Genomic DNA, 13,425 nt, shown 5'->3' with positions numbered 1-13,425 from the left:
CAAGGAACGTCCTGTTTTGTGAAAAAAAAAAAAAAAATCTAAATGTTATCAATTTTAGGTCTGGGTCTAGATAGGTTAGCGTCTGGGTCTGGACCCGGACCTCTGTCCTACACCTTCCCTTCCACCACCAGATATGAAAGTTAGGTCATAAACATGTAATGTTCACTTGATATGACACGTTTTTGTAGAAATGACAATATGGTATGACATGACATGTACAAATGTAAACATATCAGTGTTTTGCAGAAACAGTTCAGTGCCAACATGTTAATCCTGGTACCCTGGTATCTTTCTGCTGTCAGACAATGGAGTATGAAATAGTTATTAAGAAGCCCATAAACAATACATTTTAATTTCCAAGCTGCTGAGATGTGCTGATAAATTCTTGTTTTATAATTGCAACTTTGTCTGACAAAAATATAAATCACACATCTGCACAGAGCAGATTGAGCCAGACAGGAAGTCAGACAGCAAAACACCATAGTGCATCTGGTCAGTTTTCAAAATAAAACCCTGTGTCATCACTGTCACCGTTTTACCACAATATTATTTTTGACAGGATAGTAAAGCCTCTAATATTATTTTATGTTACTCTGCACAACAAGTGAAGAGCATAGTTATGTTCTATATCTGATCTTTTCAATATACATGATTTCACATTTGCAGTTTGTTAATTGGCTGCTCCACACATGTTAACAGGATATTCACGTATGTGGTATGAGTGATTTGACCTTCCACATCTCAAAAATAAAGCAACAGTACCGGTAATCAGGAGAGAGCTAATCGAAAAACTGCAGTGAACCTGTGACCAGTTGCACGACCGAAAGCAGATAGCTCCACTTTAGCACAATGAAGAGGTGAAATAGAAGACCCACTTTCAACAACATGTTGAAAGGGTCCACAGGCACATGTCCAACAAATTCTGCACATAACAGTGTAAGACTAAAATGGCCAATCTCAACATCAAAGACAGCAGGCAATGCTAATAAACATGCAACATTCAATGTGTGCTGTGGTTTTGGATTCATAGATAAAGACAAAAATCACTTACGAATCCTGTGCTGAATATGTACATTTTAGCTGCCAAATGTTTGTAGCTGAACTGTCTCACTGTTGCTATGATGTATTTAGTTGTGGAGCCCTAACCCTGGAGCGTACCTGCTAAATAATCAACCACTAATAATACTAGCAGCAGTTCTGTGCAAATGGGGAATATAGCTGCAAGGAAAATTTCAGAAGAAGTTTCTGTAAATTCTTGTCTGAGCATGGAGGACGAGTGAACCTGGCTGCTGCCCAATTCAACCAGCATCTGAGATCCATGTGTGGACCTCTCCGCTCATTCTCTCCCTCTCTAGTCAAGGGAGTCCTTTGGCTTTGTGACACATGCCCAAGTGGATTTGCCAAGGACTCTCGGTGTGCGTGAGTCATTACTAGTTAAACAAGAACATGGCTGGCTCCTCACTTGGTTGGAGGAACAGTGAACCAGGACCTCCAAACATGGCTACGGCGGTTCTCTGCAAAACACATCTATATATGTATATACATATACATACATACATACATATAGACATATATATATATATATATATATATATATATATATATATATATATATATATGTATATATATACATATATATATATATATATGTATGTATGTATGTATGTATGTGTATATATATATATATATATATATATATATATATATATATATATATATATATATGTATGTATGTACAGGGGAGAAAACAGGAAGCAGACATTTTCTGGGAAAAAAAAAAAAGTAACATGGCTGCGGCCGTAATAAAAATCACTGACAGAGTTTTAGATGCGGTTGTCTTTTCATTTTGAATGTAGCATCACTTTCTTTTATATTAGCCTTTGAGGAAGTGGTTGAATGTTGTTCAATGTTTTATTTTATTTTATTTTATTTTAGGCTATTTTATTTAATTTAAATCGGCTGAAAATGAAATATAAAAACAGTCTCACGATGGCTCCTCACTTTGGTTTTATTTCACATATTAAACAAAGTAAAAGTTTATTCAGTGGATATTTTAACTTGTAGTAGCTTTTACCACCAACAGATGCTGTTTAACACACATCTGTGTCCTAACATCCTGCTGAGTAGATGAACATGAAGTGGTGTTCACCTCCACCTCCACCACGTCCGCCAGAGGCAGAGGAGCTGGTCCTGAGTCAGGTCGCTGGGTGACCAGAGGCTGAGGGCGTCACTCACCCCCAGGACCCAACATTAGAGGCAGACACACACTTACTGTCTACAGATTGAACTAGAAGTCATTTAATCTTATACTCAATGCGGCGGCAAACTAGAAACACGGACTTTGAAATTACGTTGTTGGAAAAAAAAATACAATAGGCTATACTGATGGTTACTTTTGTAGCTATCTGTGAGAAATAAAGAAAGCCAAATGAAATGTGAGTTATTTCTCTTTTTCTGGCTGCTGGAAGGTGATTGATTAACCTGCAAAGTGATTAAAATTTTTTTTTAAAAACGAAGAGGATTGTTCAGATCTGAGAGCACGTCAGCGATGACGTGTAGCCTGATATTCGCTGTGCGGCCGGAGAATATAAATGACGGACTGATGAGGTTCAGTCCTCGTCAGTGAGTGAGAGCTCATCTAAATGAATCTAAATTCTCCTCCTGGTGTAAAACTATGTGAATTATTTCTGCTTCAACACGATCGGACTGAGAAGGAAAGGACAGCTGCTGTCAGACAGCTCCGTCAGACTCAGGGTTTCTTCAGGTAAACCTGCCAGTGAGCAGGTTAGGTTCACAGAGTAAGTTAACGCAGTAACAGACCCAGAGTTTAAGTTACCTCTCTTTCTGGAACTGAAAACTCAGAGTTTCTCTCATCTCAGGGTTAACAAACTCAGAGTTTTCACAAAACCCGCTTTCTGGAATACCCCCCTGCTCCAGCACGTCTTACAGATGCTCGATCAGATTGGGATCTGGGGAATTTGGAGGCCCGGTCAACACCTTGGGCCCTTTATTGTGTTCCTCGAGCTGTTCCTGAGCAGTGTTTGCGGTGTGTCAGGGCACATTGTCCTGCTGGGGGGCCACTGCCATCAGGTAGTGTTGTTGTGATGAGGGGGTGTACTTGGTCCACAACAGTGTTTGGATGGGTGGTCCGGGTCAAGTGGCATTCACATGAAGCACCCAAGGTTTTCCCAGCAGAAACATTGCATTGTGATGAGATGATCAATGTTATTCACGTCACCTGTCAGTGGTTTTAATGTTGTGGCTGATCGGTGTATGTCTATATCTATATGTGTATATATATGTGTATATATATATATATATATATATATATATATATATATATATATATACATACATATATATATACATATACATATATATATATATACATATATATACACACATATAGATATATACGTATATATGTGTGTGTATATATATATATATATATATATATATACATATATATATAGAGAGAGAGAGAGATTTTTAGTGTGATTCAGGTAAGAAACCAGAAAATATTCACATTTAAGAAGCTGGAATCAGAGAATTTTGACTTTTTTCTTTAAAAATTCCTAAACTGATTAAAACCTTGCAGCTCTAGTCTACGTTGGATCATATCACAGACTATTGCCATAACATCTGCTGGCCTGGCTCTTTTCAGTGTGACTTGGCGTGGCAGTGCGGAAGCATAGCGCGGCTGGGATTTCCACCACAACTTGGCTACCTGCTTGGCAGGTTTGTCTTAAACTAATGACGTGCTTTTCCCAATCTCTGCAGTACTATCGAAGAATCAATGCTAACAAAGCGGTGCCGCTAATTAATGGCTCCGTTTCACTTCCTATAACTTCTTCACAAGAAAAGCGCTCTCCATTATTTAGTCATTTAAAAGCTTTTATTACGAAGCAGCATTACAGGAACTGTTGCGTTTTCACCAGCAGCAACTAAGCATGACTCCTGAAACAGCTGAAAGCGAACACGATGAAACAGTAAAACACAGCAGATGTTTGAAAGTACAAACAGGATGAGAGGGACTAAAGAGATTCGGTTAGAAGCTACAACTGTACTGAGAGCTGAACACACAGACTTTTAAAAATGTCTTTCTCTCAGGTTTCCTGCACAGACATGAGTTGAGTGTCAATTTGAAGGGTAGATGGTTGCTTATTACGGGTCTGCCGCTTGGAGGCGGGGTGGCCACGGCTTGGCCTTACTCTGGAGCAGGTCCATCGCCGGCTGGCTAGGCTCAAAACGTCGAAGTAATACTGGTAATGGAAAAGCCATTCGGCGCATCTGGGTTTGTAGGGACATACGATATATATCGGACAGATAAATTATCGGCCCAATAATGGAAAATTTGCATCATCGGTTATCGGCAGATAAAGAAATTATAGCCGATAAATCTATGTATGTAAATGTATGTATGTGGTGGTATGCACCTTTAGAGTTTTTTCTGAGCAGCCAAAAAGCACAGAGAAGAACAACAAACATGCTGATGTTGCACTGATAATGGCAAACTGCCAAGAGTGTAGAGCCACACATGTCACAACGTTTTTTTACAAGAAGAACACAACACGAGGGGAAAAGTCCTTAAGTTTAACCATAAAATCATCTTAGCCTGTGATAAAAGGCGTGCATAAAAATCATAAACATTTGGTTTCTATTATGGGTCATTTTATCAGTATTGGCCATGAGAGTCACGTAATTATTGGTTATCGTACTGGCTGAAAAAATCCCTATCATGCATCCCTATCAGTTTGACTTGGCACGGCCAAAAGTGCTGGTGGAAACCGGCATATAATTGGCTGTTTTGAAAGTAAATGCACATTTTTATGAGTAACAATATGTGCTTCATGTGTTCATGTGTTAGAGGTTGCCTTGGCCCTCCCTGAAGTATTCCATCAAACCGGCTGTTCACCCATTTCTACAGTGCAGTAAGTAAGGGTGCTCCAATTGATTGGGCACCAATTGTTATTGGCTGATATACATTGTAAGTTTGATCAGTGGTCTCTATGACGCCCAAGAGACTGTCAGTACGTTTCCATGCGCACTTAAGTCGAGCTACGGTCCTAGCTCGATTAGGCCATTAAATTGGACTACTCCCATTGTCGCAATATACAAGCACCGGGGGAGAATCATGGACCTATAACTAGTGGACACAGCCCTCAAGGCGGAGCCCCATTCATTCCCATTAAAGCTGCTCAGTGGCACATGAAGCCAAAAACGCCTGACTTCCGGCCATGCTCTGGTCGAGGTTTTTCTGCATAGCTTCCGCATTGAGCGGCCCATAGAGCGTGCGCACTAGAGACTTCCGGTTTAGCGGATAAAATAATTTTTTTAAGTCTAGAAGAAAGTTTCTCCTAGACTTTCCAAATGTTATTGGACCAAATAGCTCAAATTATGACAGTGACATGAGTTGTTTCAAGGGGGTTGTAAAGCTCAGAAAAAATTATCCACCGTTGTACACCCCCTTCTTTCACAATGTTATCTTATGGGAAAAAGTCTTTTTTGGGCCGCAGGGCATCACGTGATGCTGTAGTTACACTGTTCGGCCACTACAAAAAATTGGCTTCAAACTCCTACCTACTTCCTGGAGGCTTGGGGAGAATCACTTTATTGACGGATATATGTCCGACTCAGCCACGGTAAGTGATGATATGCACCGTTTCAGGTAGTTGCTACTGGACCATCCTCCGGTTGACCTGTTATGTTACATACCAAACAAGTTAAGAAGCAGCAAATAGGCTACACAGCGAACAGTGAAAACATGGATGACTTTTCGGCGCTGTACATATACATACATATTGTATAATATATATTAATACCTTCGTTGCCTTCTTCTTCTTTTGTTTTTCCTGGCTTCCTGCTACAGATTTATGTCATTGACGACTTCCAGGTTAACGCCCGGCGAGGAGACTGTGGTGCATGCACTGAACGCCGAGGCCAGTTCAGGTCTGACTAAGGGTTATGATAATGAGGGTGTAATGTTTACATGGACCAGTTTAAGTCGGATGAACACATTAGTCCGACTTTTTCTAACATCATGTAAATGTAGTGAGTGTGGCTGTGTGCTGATACAAAGCCATACACACTGCAGGACCCTGGACTCTCATATTCACAACGTCTTGCCAGCAAGCCATCTGTGACTGAGGACATGGATGGATCGTAACGTTAGGTCTCGCACTGAGAAGCCAGTCAGTGATTGTAACTAGTGCTGAAACAGCGCTGTGGAGAGAGTGATCACTATGGTAATAGCAGGAGAAGATGCGCTCCGCTGTTGTCAGCGTAGTCAGAAGTAGTACAGATAAATTTCAATTTATCATTGGGACTGTCTGTTTGTAAAAAAATAAGTTTTCTGTCACAGCTAACAGCTAACTGAGCTAACAGCTGACTGAGCTCATAACTTACAGTGGAGCTAAACAAACACAACCCAACTGAGAGTTTCTGCTCAGAGGAACATCAAGCGTCAAACAGTGAACTACAGTTTAATGTGACAACACAACAAGATTACACCTAATAAATGTACTGTAGTACACTACAGCTGACTACAGTCTGTACGTGAAAGTAATTTGAGTTTGGAGTTACTGACACTTTACATCTGTGTACATTTTATCAATCATTAAGCAAGCAGGTTCAAGCAGTTACCAGGTGGTGGACTAGTGGCTTCAGAACACAAAGACCTCAGTACAGAGACAACTGAGAATGAGAAACATAATTTTTTCAAAATTCTGTTTCCAGATAACTTTTAATTTTGTTTTCAACATTTATTTGAATCAATATAAATTAAATATAGTTATTTATTTCCTCAACATTTTAATGATGATCTTACTATGCCACTAACAATTAACAACTATAGATGTCAAACAAGTGAAGAAACATCCTTTTGATCGGTGATCGGTGATCGGTGATCGGTAGCGGCTGATTCTGCTTCCAGTGATCGGCCCCAAAAATCGGAGCATCCTTAACAGTAAGCTTTGAAATTACTGATGTGACTAGTTAAATAAGGTCCAGTTTTAAAATAACCACATTTCAGTGTTTAACAAAGATACATATTCAGGAACTATTTTAGAAGAAATGTGAACCACCAGCTGTCCTGCATTAGATGGTCACAGGAAGGGGCCAGTAGTGTTCCTTTCAACAACTATCTTGGACCCAATCGCCCTGTGCAAATGAGCAAAGCTTTGGGGATTTCTGGCTTTGCATTCCATAATGCTGCAGAGACTGAGCGCCTCACAAAGCCTGACTGCAGCAAATTCCACACAATGGAACTCCACTTTTCCTCCCTGACTCACCAACACTGTCACCCAGTCAGACCAGGCCACTGTTTTGGGCAAGCGAACAGAGTGACGAGTAAAGACATTAAGACATTTAGGCAGAGAACAATGGCTGGCTGCTGACCCCCAGGTAGTTCTCCATGCAGATCTTAAAGGGGGTTGCCAGAGAAATGTTTCTGCTTATCACAGCCATTACCAGGCAGAACTACACTGTGCAATCAAGTCTACAAATCGAGAACCTGGTGACACCAACCCCCACTGAGCCCACAAACCTCAGAAACCACTCATGATCTGGACACCAATTCCATTCAACACTGCTATTCAACCAACACACACAGCTGCTGAACTGACAGTCAGCCCCACAGTGAACAACGACATACCTTTAATGCAGAAGTACAAAGCTTCAAAATGTTTGTTTTAACATAATTATGCTTAAGAACCTCATTCATACCAACCAGACCAGACCAGACAGAACTACACAAGACAGTAACAAACCATTTTGTGAACTTGTGTATTGGCAAATTCTCAACTGCCTGCCATGTTCCAGGCTGTGCAGACACATATGTGGTGTATAGAATGGCTCATGTTGAATTTGTTTTTTTGTGTTGCATCACATAGAGCAACAAAACACAAGAAAAATTAGATTTAAAATACATACATTTGAAAATTAATGAGCAAATGGCTATGATTACCAAATATGGAACACAGGGCTAATGACTTGTGAAATAGAACTCTTATCTTCACTGACAAGTTTTGATACTGCATGTCATACAAAGATGTAAGAATGTTGAGTATTTTCTTGAGCTGCAAATGCATGTAATACAAGCAGTTCAGACTTGATATTGGCAAACTAGTGCTCCAACTCGAGCAAATCCCGGAGAAGATGTGCAGTAGTGTCATTACAGGGAGGAAATGTAATTTACTGTCATGCCTCCAACAGAAAGTCCTTAGAGAAAACAGCTGAAAAACAAATGTAGGCCCGAAAAAAACACCCAAAAGTCTGAGAAAAATATACTGACATTTCTTGGTCCAAGTGTCATGTAGAAAAGCTCTTGACTCAAAGCCCATGTGCAGTCATACTTCGGAGTAGAGGTCGACAGATAGTGGATTTTTAAAGGCTGATCTAATAACGATAGCTGGGAGAAGGAAAAAGCTGATAGCCGACTAATTGGCCGAGATTTAAAATATATATTTATATAATTAAAATGGGTATTATTTTTTGTTGGTGAAAGCTGGACAGGTACAACATAGTCATGTATATTTTAAGACAGGTCTTGGTAGACAGCGTTTTGCATCACGTGCATCTGCGCAATATCATAGCACATGATTTCCAAAAATATACTGTCAACTAGTGATATCAGCACAAGAACTGTTGAGGAATATTTAGACAATTGTTTTTGTCATGTTATAGACGCTATGATTTGACACTTGTCATGAGACTGTCATGAGACTGAACACAGGAGCTCAGCTTCGTGGCTGAGACACGAACTAGGGGATGCTGCTGTTGCAGGCGGGTGCGCCTGCAGTTATAAAACGATTATTAGACTAAAACATTGAAATACGCCAATTCTGATATGTTCATATACTTAAAACGGACGGAGCAACCTAACGCAGACAAGTCAGTTTACCGTTTTTAGGTGATATGCCATGTTTGTAGTCGAGCTGTGATATACAAACTGTTGTTTGCAAACTTTGCATTCAACTGTTTTTCCATTTTCTATTTTTATAAAATGCTGCCACACTGCTGATGTCTTTGACATGGTAGAATAGGAATGACTGTAAATGAAACGCTTAAAAATAAATACATATTTAACAAACCACCGGACCTAGGCCTTCTAGTACGTTCTTCAATCTGTTGTCTGTGGTGGGTTGGGCTAATCCAAAATAGTGAAAACAAGGGGGGTGTTCTGAAGACACACTGTTACCTGTGAAACAGGGGTGCTCTGAAAACACCCCCTATTAGCACTTGGTACTTTCCTCCTGATGAAGTCAAATATGCCATATGCAGGACACACAGCATTGGGATGGAGAGGACCCGCTGCGTGTTTACGCACTGCCATAGCAGCATGTAATTAACACGCCAAAAATCAACCAATCAAAATTTTGGTAGAGCCAGAACGTATCGACCAATAAATCGACCAGTCGACTAGGAGATTACAGCCCTAGTGTCCCGTTACATTGTTAAATGCCACTCTTACAAATCATTAATGTTTGTGCAGCCGATAACAATAGTTTGTTAAAGGTCCTATCGGCACCGATTAATCGGTTTGGCCGATTAATCTGCACTGATAGGACCTTTACTTCTGAGCCAAGATTTTCTTATTCTGTACTGCAGTGGACCAGAGGAAACAGAACATGATGTTTTCAGTTTCAACCGGTTGAGGGCACTAACATTTCATGTATAAAACTACTAGAAAACTGCTTATTTAGCCCCTTTGTTATTTAGAGTGTTTCCTTAACAAAAAAATGCATGTAGATTGTTGTTCAGGTAAACCTAAAAAGTCCAACAGATGTAAGAAAGACGAGCATAATCTCACTCCGGGTGCTACTTCCACTAGAGTTATAGCTAGCCACCACCTTGTGTTGTCAAGATCTTGATCTGGCCAGAGCATGTATTTGTTTTGGAAGGATGCAGGTGATGAGGTAATGTATTTATTTGTGGCTAAGTAAGATTAATATATGCACTTTTATACACCAAGGTTACATGGTAGCGATTCAGTTGTTCAGTAAAAGTAATTCTGTTGGGCTAAAGCTAAATTTATTAACATTCCCTTGTCATGTTATTTTTTCATAACAATAAGCCAACAGCAAGTTATAGCTCAATAGCAAGGCCGACATAAAATGTTATAATCCAGTTGTTCTACTGCCATTTGGCAATACAGAAGTATCTGCTGCCGGACTACAGAGCAGCTTCTTTCCTCAGGCCATGGAACTCCTCAATTCAACCTCAGCACTCTACCATAAAAAATAGTTTAAATTTTTGTCATGTCCTGCTGACAGCCATTAAGAATAACTGTATAGAAATAGCTAATAGCTAATAGATTTCTAGTCTAGTTAGCTTGTGTAAGTCACATAGAGGCGTCAGTATTAAATTTAGACTGTTTCATAACCAGTTAAAAGTTTATCATACGTTGAAGTTGAGCTTACAAAAAACCTGATGGTGTCCCTTATACTAGTGCATTATAAATAGATCTCAAAAGAACAGACACAACTAAATTAAGGATTGACTTAATAATAAAAGGACATTTAATCAAAATATTAAAAACATATAAAAAAATACATGGAATTAATAGATTATTTTCATGTTTAACAAATACTTATGTTTAACAATGATTGTTACCCAGAATAACTGAAATGCTTCACCTTTTCATCAGGTTACACTACCTTTGCACTAAAGGCTTATGGAAGGTGGAATGTAGTGCCTATACAGGACATACCTACAGGTCAAGTGACTATATAATAAAAACCATCTTCACCTACTGTTACTTAATCCTGCAAAGCTCTCAGGATCTAGAGGAAGAGCCCTTGAACTCAAGGACCATATTTGCTATGTTATCACTTTTAACGTTACCAGAAGAGAGAACTACACTTAAAATTAGAAGCTGTACACTCCTCTACATCAAAATTCTCAATGAAAAGACAGTGAAAAAACTTTTTCAATTCACTTTGACTACCATGTTATGAGGCTTAATCAATGAGCCATCGAAAGCAGACTACAAACTGCAAGGACACAACTCTGCCTTGCATTAAGACATTCTTCTGGACTAGGGATGTTCCTAACTACTCATGTTTCTGATGTTTAAACAGGAACATTAACTTATAGTAGTCTAATAGTAAGAAAACGCTGGACACAATTTTATCTGTAAAGTTAACATAGTCTGAAAAATATTGCATGTATTACATCTTAGACGCAACTGTTAACAGGCATTGTTAACATTTGTAACAGTTGATAATGTTTTTGTAAAGCAACATTTGACTAAGACAACATGACATTTTATTGCAATTTATGTCAATATGTAATTTAAATGTGTATATTAATCAAAAAATATAAATACATTTAACTGACTAATCCTGCACATCCCTACAGTGCCTGGTGAGCTCGAGTTAGGTGTGAAGAAGTTTTCCCACCGCATATGACCAGTGATGTGCTTTACAGCCGAGGGAAGGCTGCATTCATGTCCTGACATGACAGTCGAACAAGGGGGAAAAGCGACAAGTGGATGCAGCTTCAAAGCTCAGCAGCATGAAAGCTAGGAAACCACAGCATGCTCTCCTGCTCTGATCAGTCCTTTTACAGATTTAGACACATCCAACCGAAGACCTAAACAATCCTTTCATGTTAAAATGAAGAGGGGACATTCATCTATCTTTTGAGGATATCTGGGCAGGGGTGCACCATGGGCTTCCTAATTCTGAGCATGCTGCTGCGGTACGAGCTAGCTGAGTTACCCCTTTGTCCCCCTGCTCACAGGCTGAAAGAAGCTATTAATAGGCCCATGTATTATGGATTGAAATGCACAACAACGTTGCAATGGCCAAATAAAGACAAAGGGTGCCACATATTTGGGAGAATGGACAGATCTGGAGCTCTGTGTTCTCTCATTGTGGCTCTGAGAAACTGTGGCCAGCAACATCAAAAAGGAAATTGTTCAGTTGGGTGACTGTAGTAGATTGCTGTCAACCAGGACACAGTCACAAGTGCTTGTCAAGTAAGAAGTATTTCCTTCCTTTCATCTCAGAGGGACAGTCAAACATGGAGTTTAACCTGCGCAACAAAACCCGTCCAAGCACAATGACAGCTTTTCTGACCACAGAGAAGGAAGCAGCTTTAGAAACTGCTCCACATTGCCTCTCTATTGTAATGTGTTGTAGAGATTGATTGGAAAAAACAAGCCATTGGACAAACCTGACTGTGAACAAGGATCATCCCTGGGAATTGGTGTACACATTCCCCCAAAACATGATTAACAAACCCAATTAAGTCTGCGGGACAAGGCTTAAGTTAAAATCTGTGTCTCACCTAAAATCTAACTATCATTGCATCATCATGTATCGTTTCAAGTCCTTAAAGCATGTGTACATAAAGGAGATGTTAACACACCAATATGGTCACTCTTGTAATACTAACCTCTCATGCAGTGACCTCTGTTGAAGAGCCTAACAATCCATATTGCTTGTGGCTGACTTCACCAGCTGTGTGACCCTAAAAACCCTCTTCATTAACCTCTACAGCCAACAGCTGAACTCACTGGCAGGTGTCAGAACTTCGTGAAAACTTCATGAGACACTGCAATAATATCTACACTACTACAGGACCTATTATTTCCACGAGCCTTTGTTGAAATTTCAACTTAAAATCAGTTATTTTAAATCCAAAAGTTTGTTTTAACACTGCGATTAATTAACTCAAGCGATATCAACCATAAGAACTTATGATTATAAGCAAGGGGCTGAAATATAAAATGCAAAGGCTTGAAGCATTCATTGCATTCCCGTCCAGTGTGCCTGGAGGGTTGGTTCCCGTTAGATTTAAGGAAAAGGCTACTTACAGAATGGTAGTCTGAGGAGAAACTGTTGGTACGGTTTCCAAGTTCAGATGCATACATCTCACGGTAGTTCGGAAGCATAAACAGCGACTCGGACAGCTAATTACAAAGTGTGGTCCGCTAGCGAGCAATAACAAAGCCGCCGCGAGGAGACACGGAGAAAAGAGCTGGCCAGCCCGCAGCGCCATTGCTAGCAGTGAGCCGAGCCGAGCAGAGAGCGCCAGCTGCCCCACTCCTCCTCAAACACTGACTACCAGCAAGTTTGTTCAACTGGGAGACACACACACACACACACACACACACACACACACATAGCGAGGGGGTTGGGACGAGCGAGCGAGAGAGGGAGACAGAGAGAGAGAGACAGACAGAGACACAGAGAGAGAGAGACACAGAGACACACACACACACACACACACACAGAGAGACACAGAGAGAGACACAGAGAGAGAGAGAGACAGAGAGAGAGAGACACACACACACAGACACAGAGAGAGAGGGAGACAGAGAGAGAGACACAGAGAGAGAGACACACACACAGAGAGAGACACACACAGAGAGAGAGACAGAGAGAGAGAGAGACAGAGAGAGAGAGAGACAGAGGGAGA

At 40.3% G+C, this 13,425-nt stretch overlaps 1 protein-coding gene across 1 annotated transcript in view; it reads right to left on the bottom strand.

The window, feature by feature from the left end:
• Positions 1 to 13,005, bottom strand: part of pxdn (peroxidasin) — a 69,485-nt gene extending 56,480 nt beyond the window's left edge. The window contains exon 1 of the mRNA XM_073466030.1: positions 12,821 to 13,005. Within this exon, the coding sequence (XP_073322131.1) occupies positions 12,821 to 13,005 (185 nt within the window). The remainder of the gene's footprint in view (positions 1 to 12,820) is intronic.
• Between the last annotated feature and the right edge of the window lie 420 nt (positions 13,006 to 13,425).

This window comes from Pagrus major, chromosome 5 (assembly GCF_040436345.1).
Source record: "Pagrus major chromosome 5, Pma_NU_1.0".
Taxonomy (NCBI): domain Eukaryota; kingdom Metazoa; phylum Chordata; class Actinopteri; order Spariformes; family Sparidae; genus Pagrus; species Pagrus major.
The sequence above is the reverse complement of the archived record's forward strand: the minus strand, read 5'-3'. Positions and strand labels throughout refer to the sequence as shown.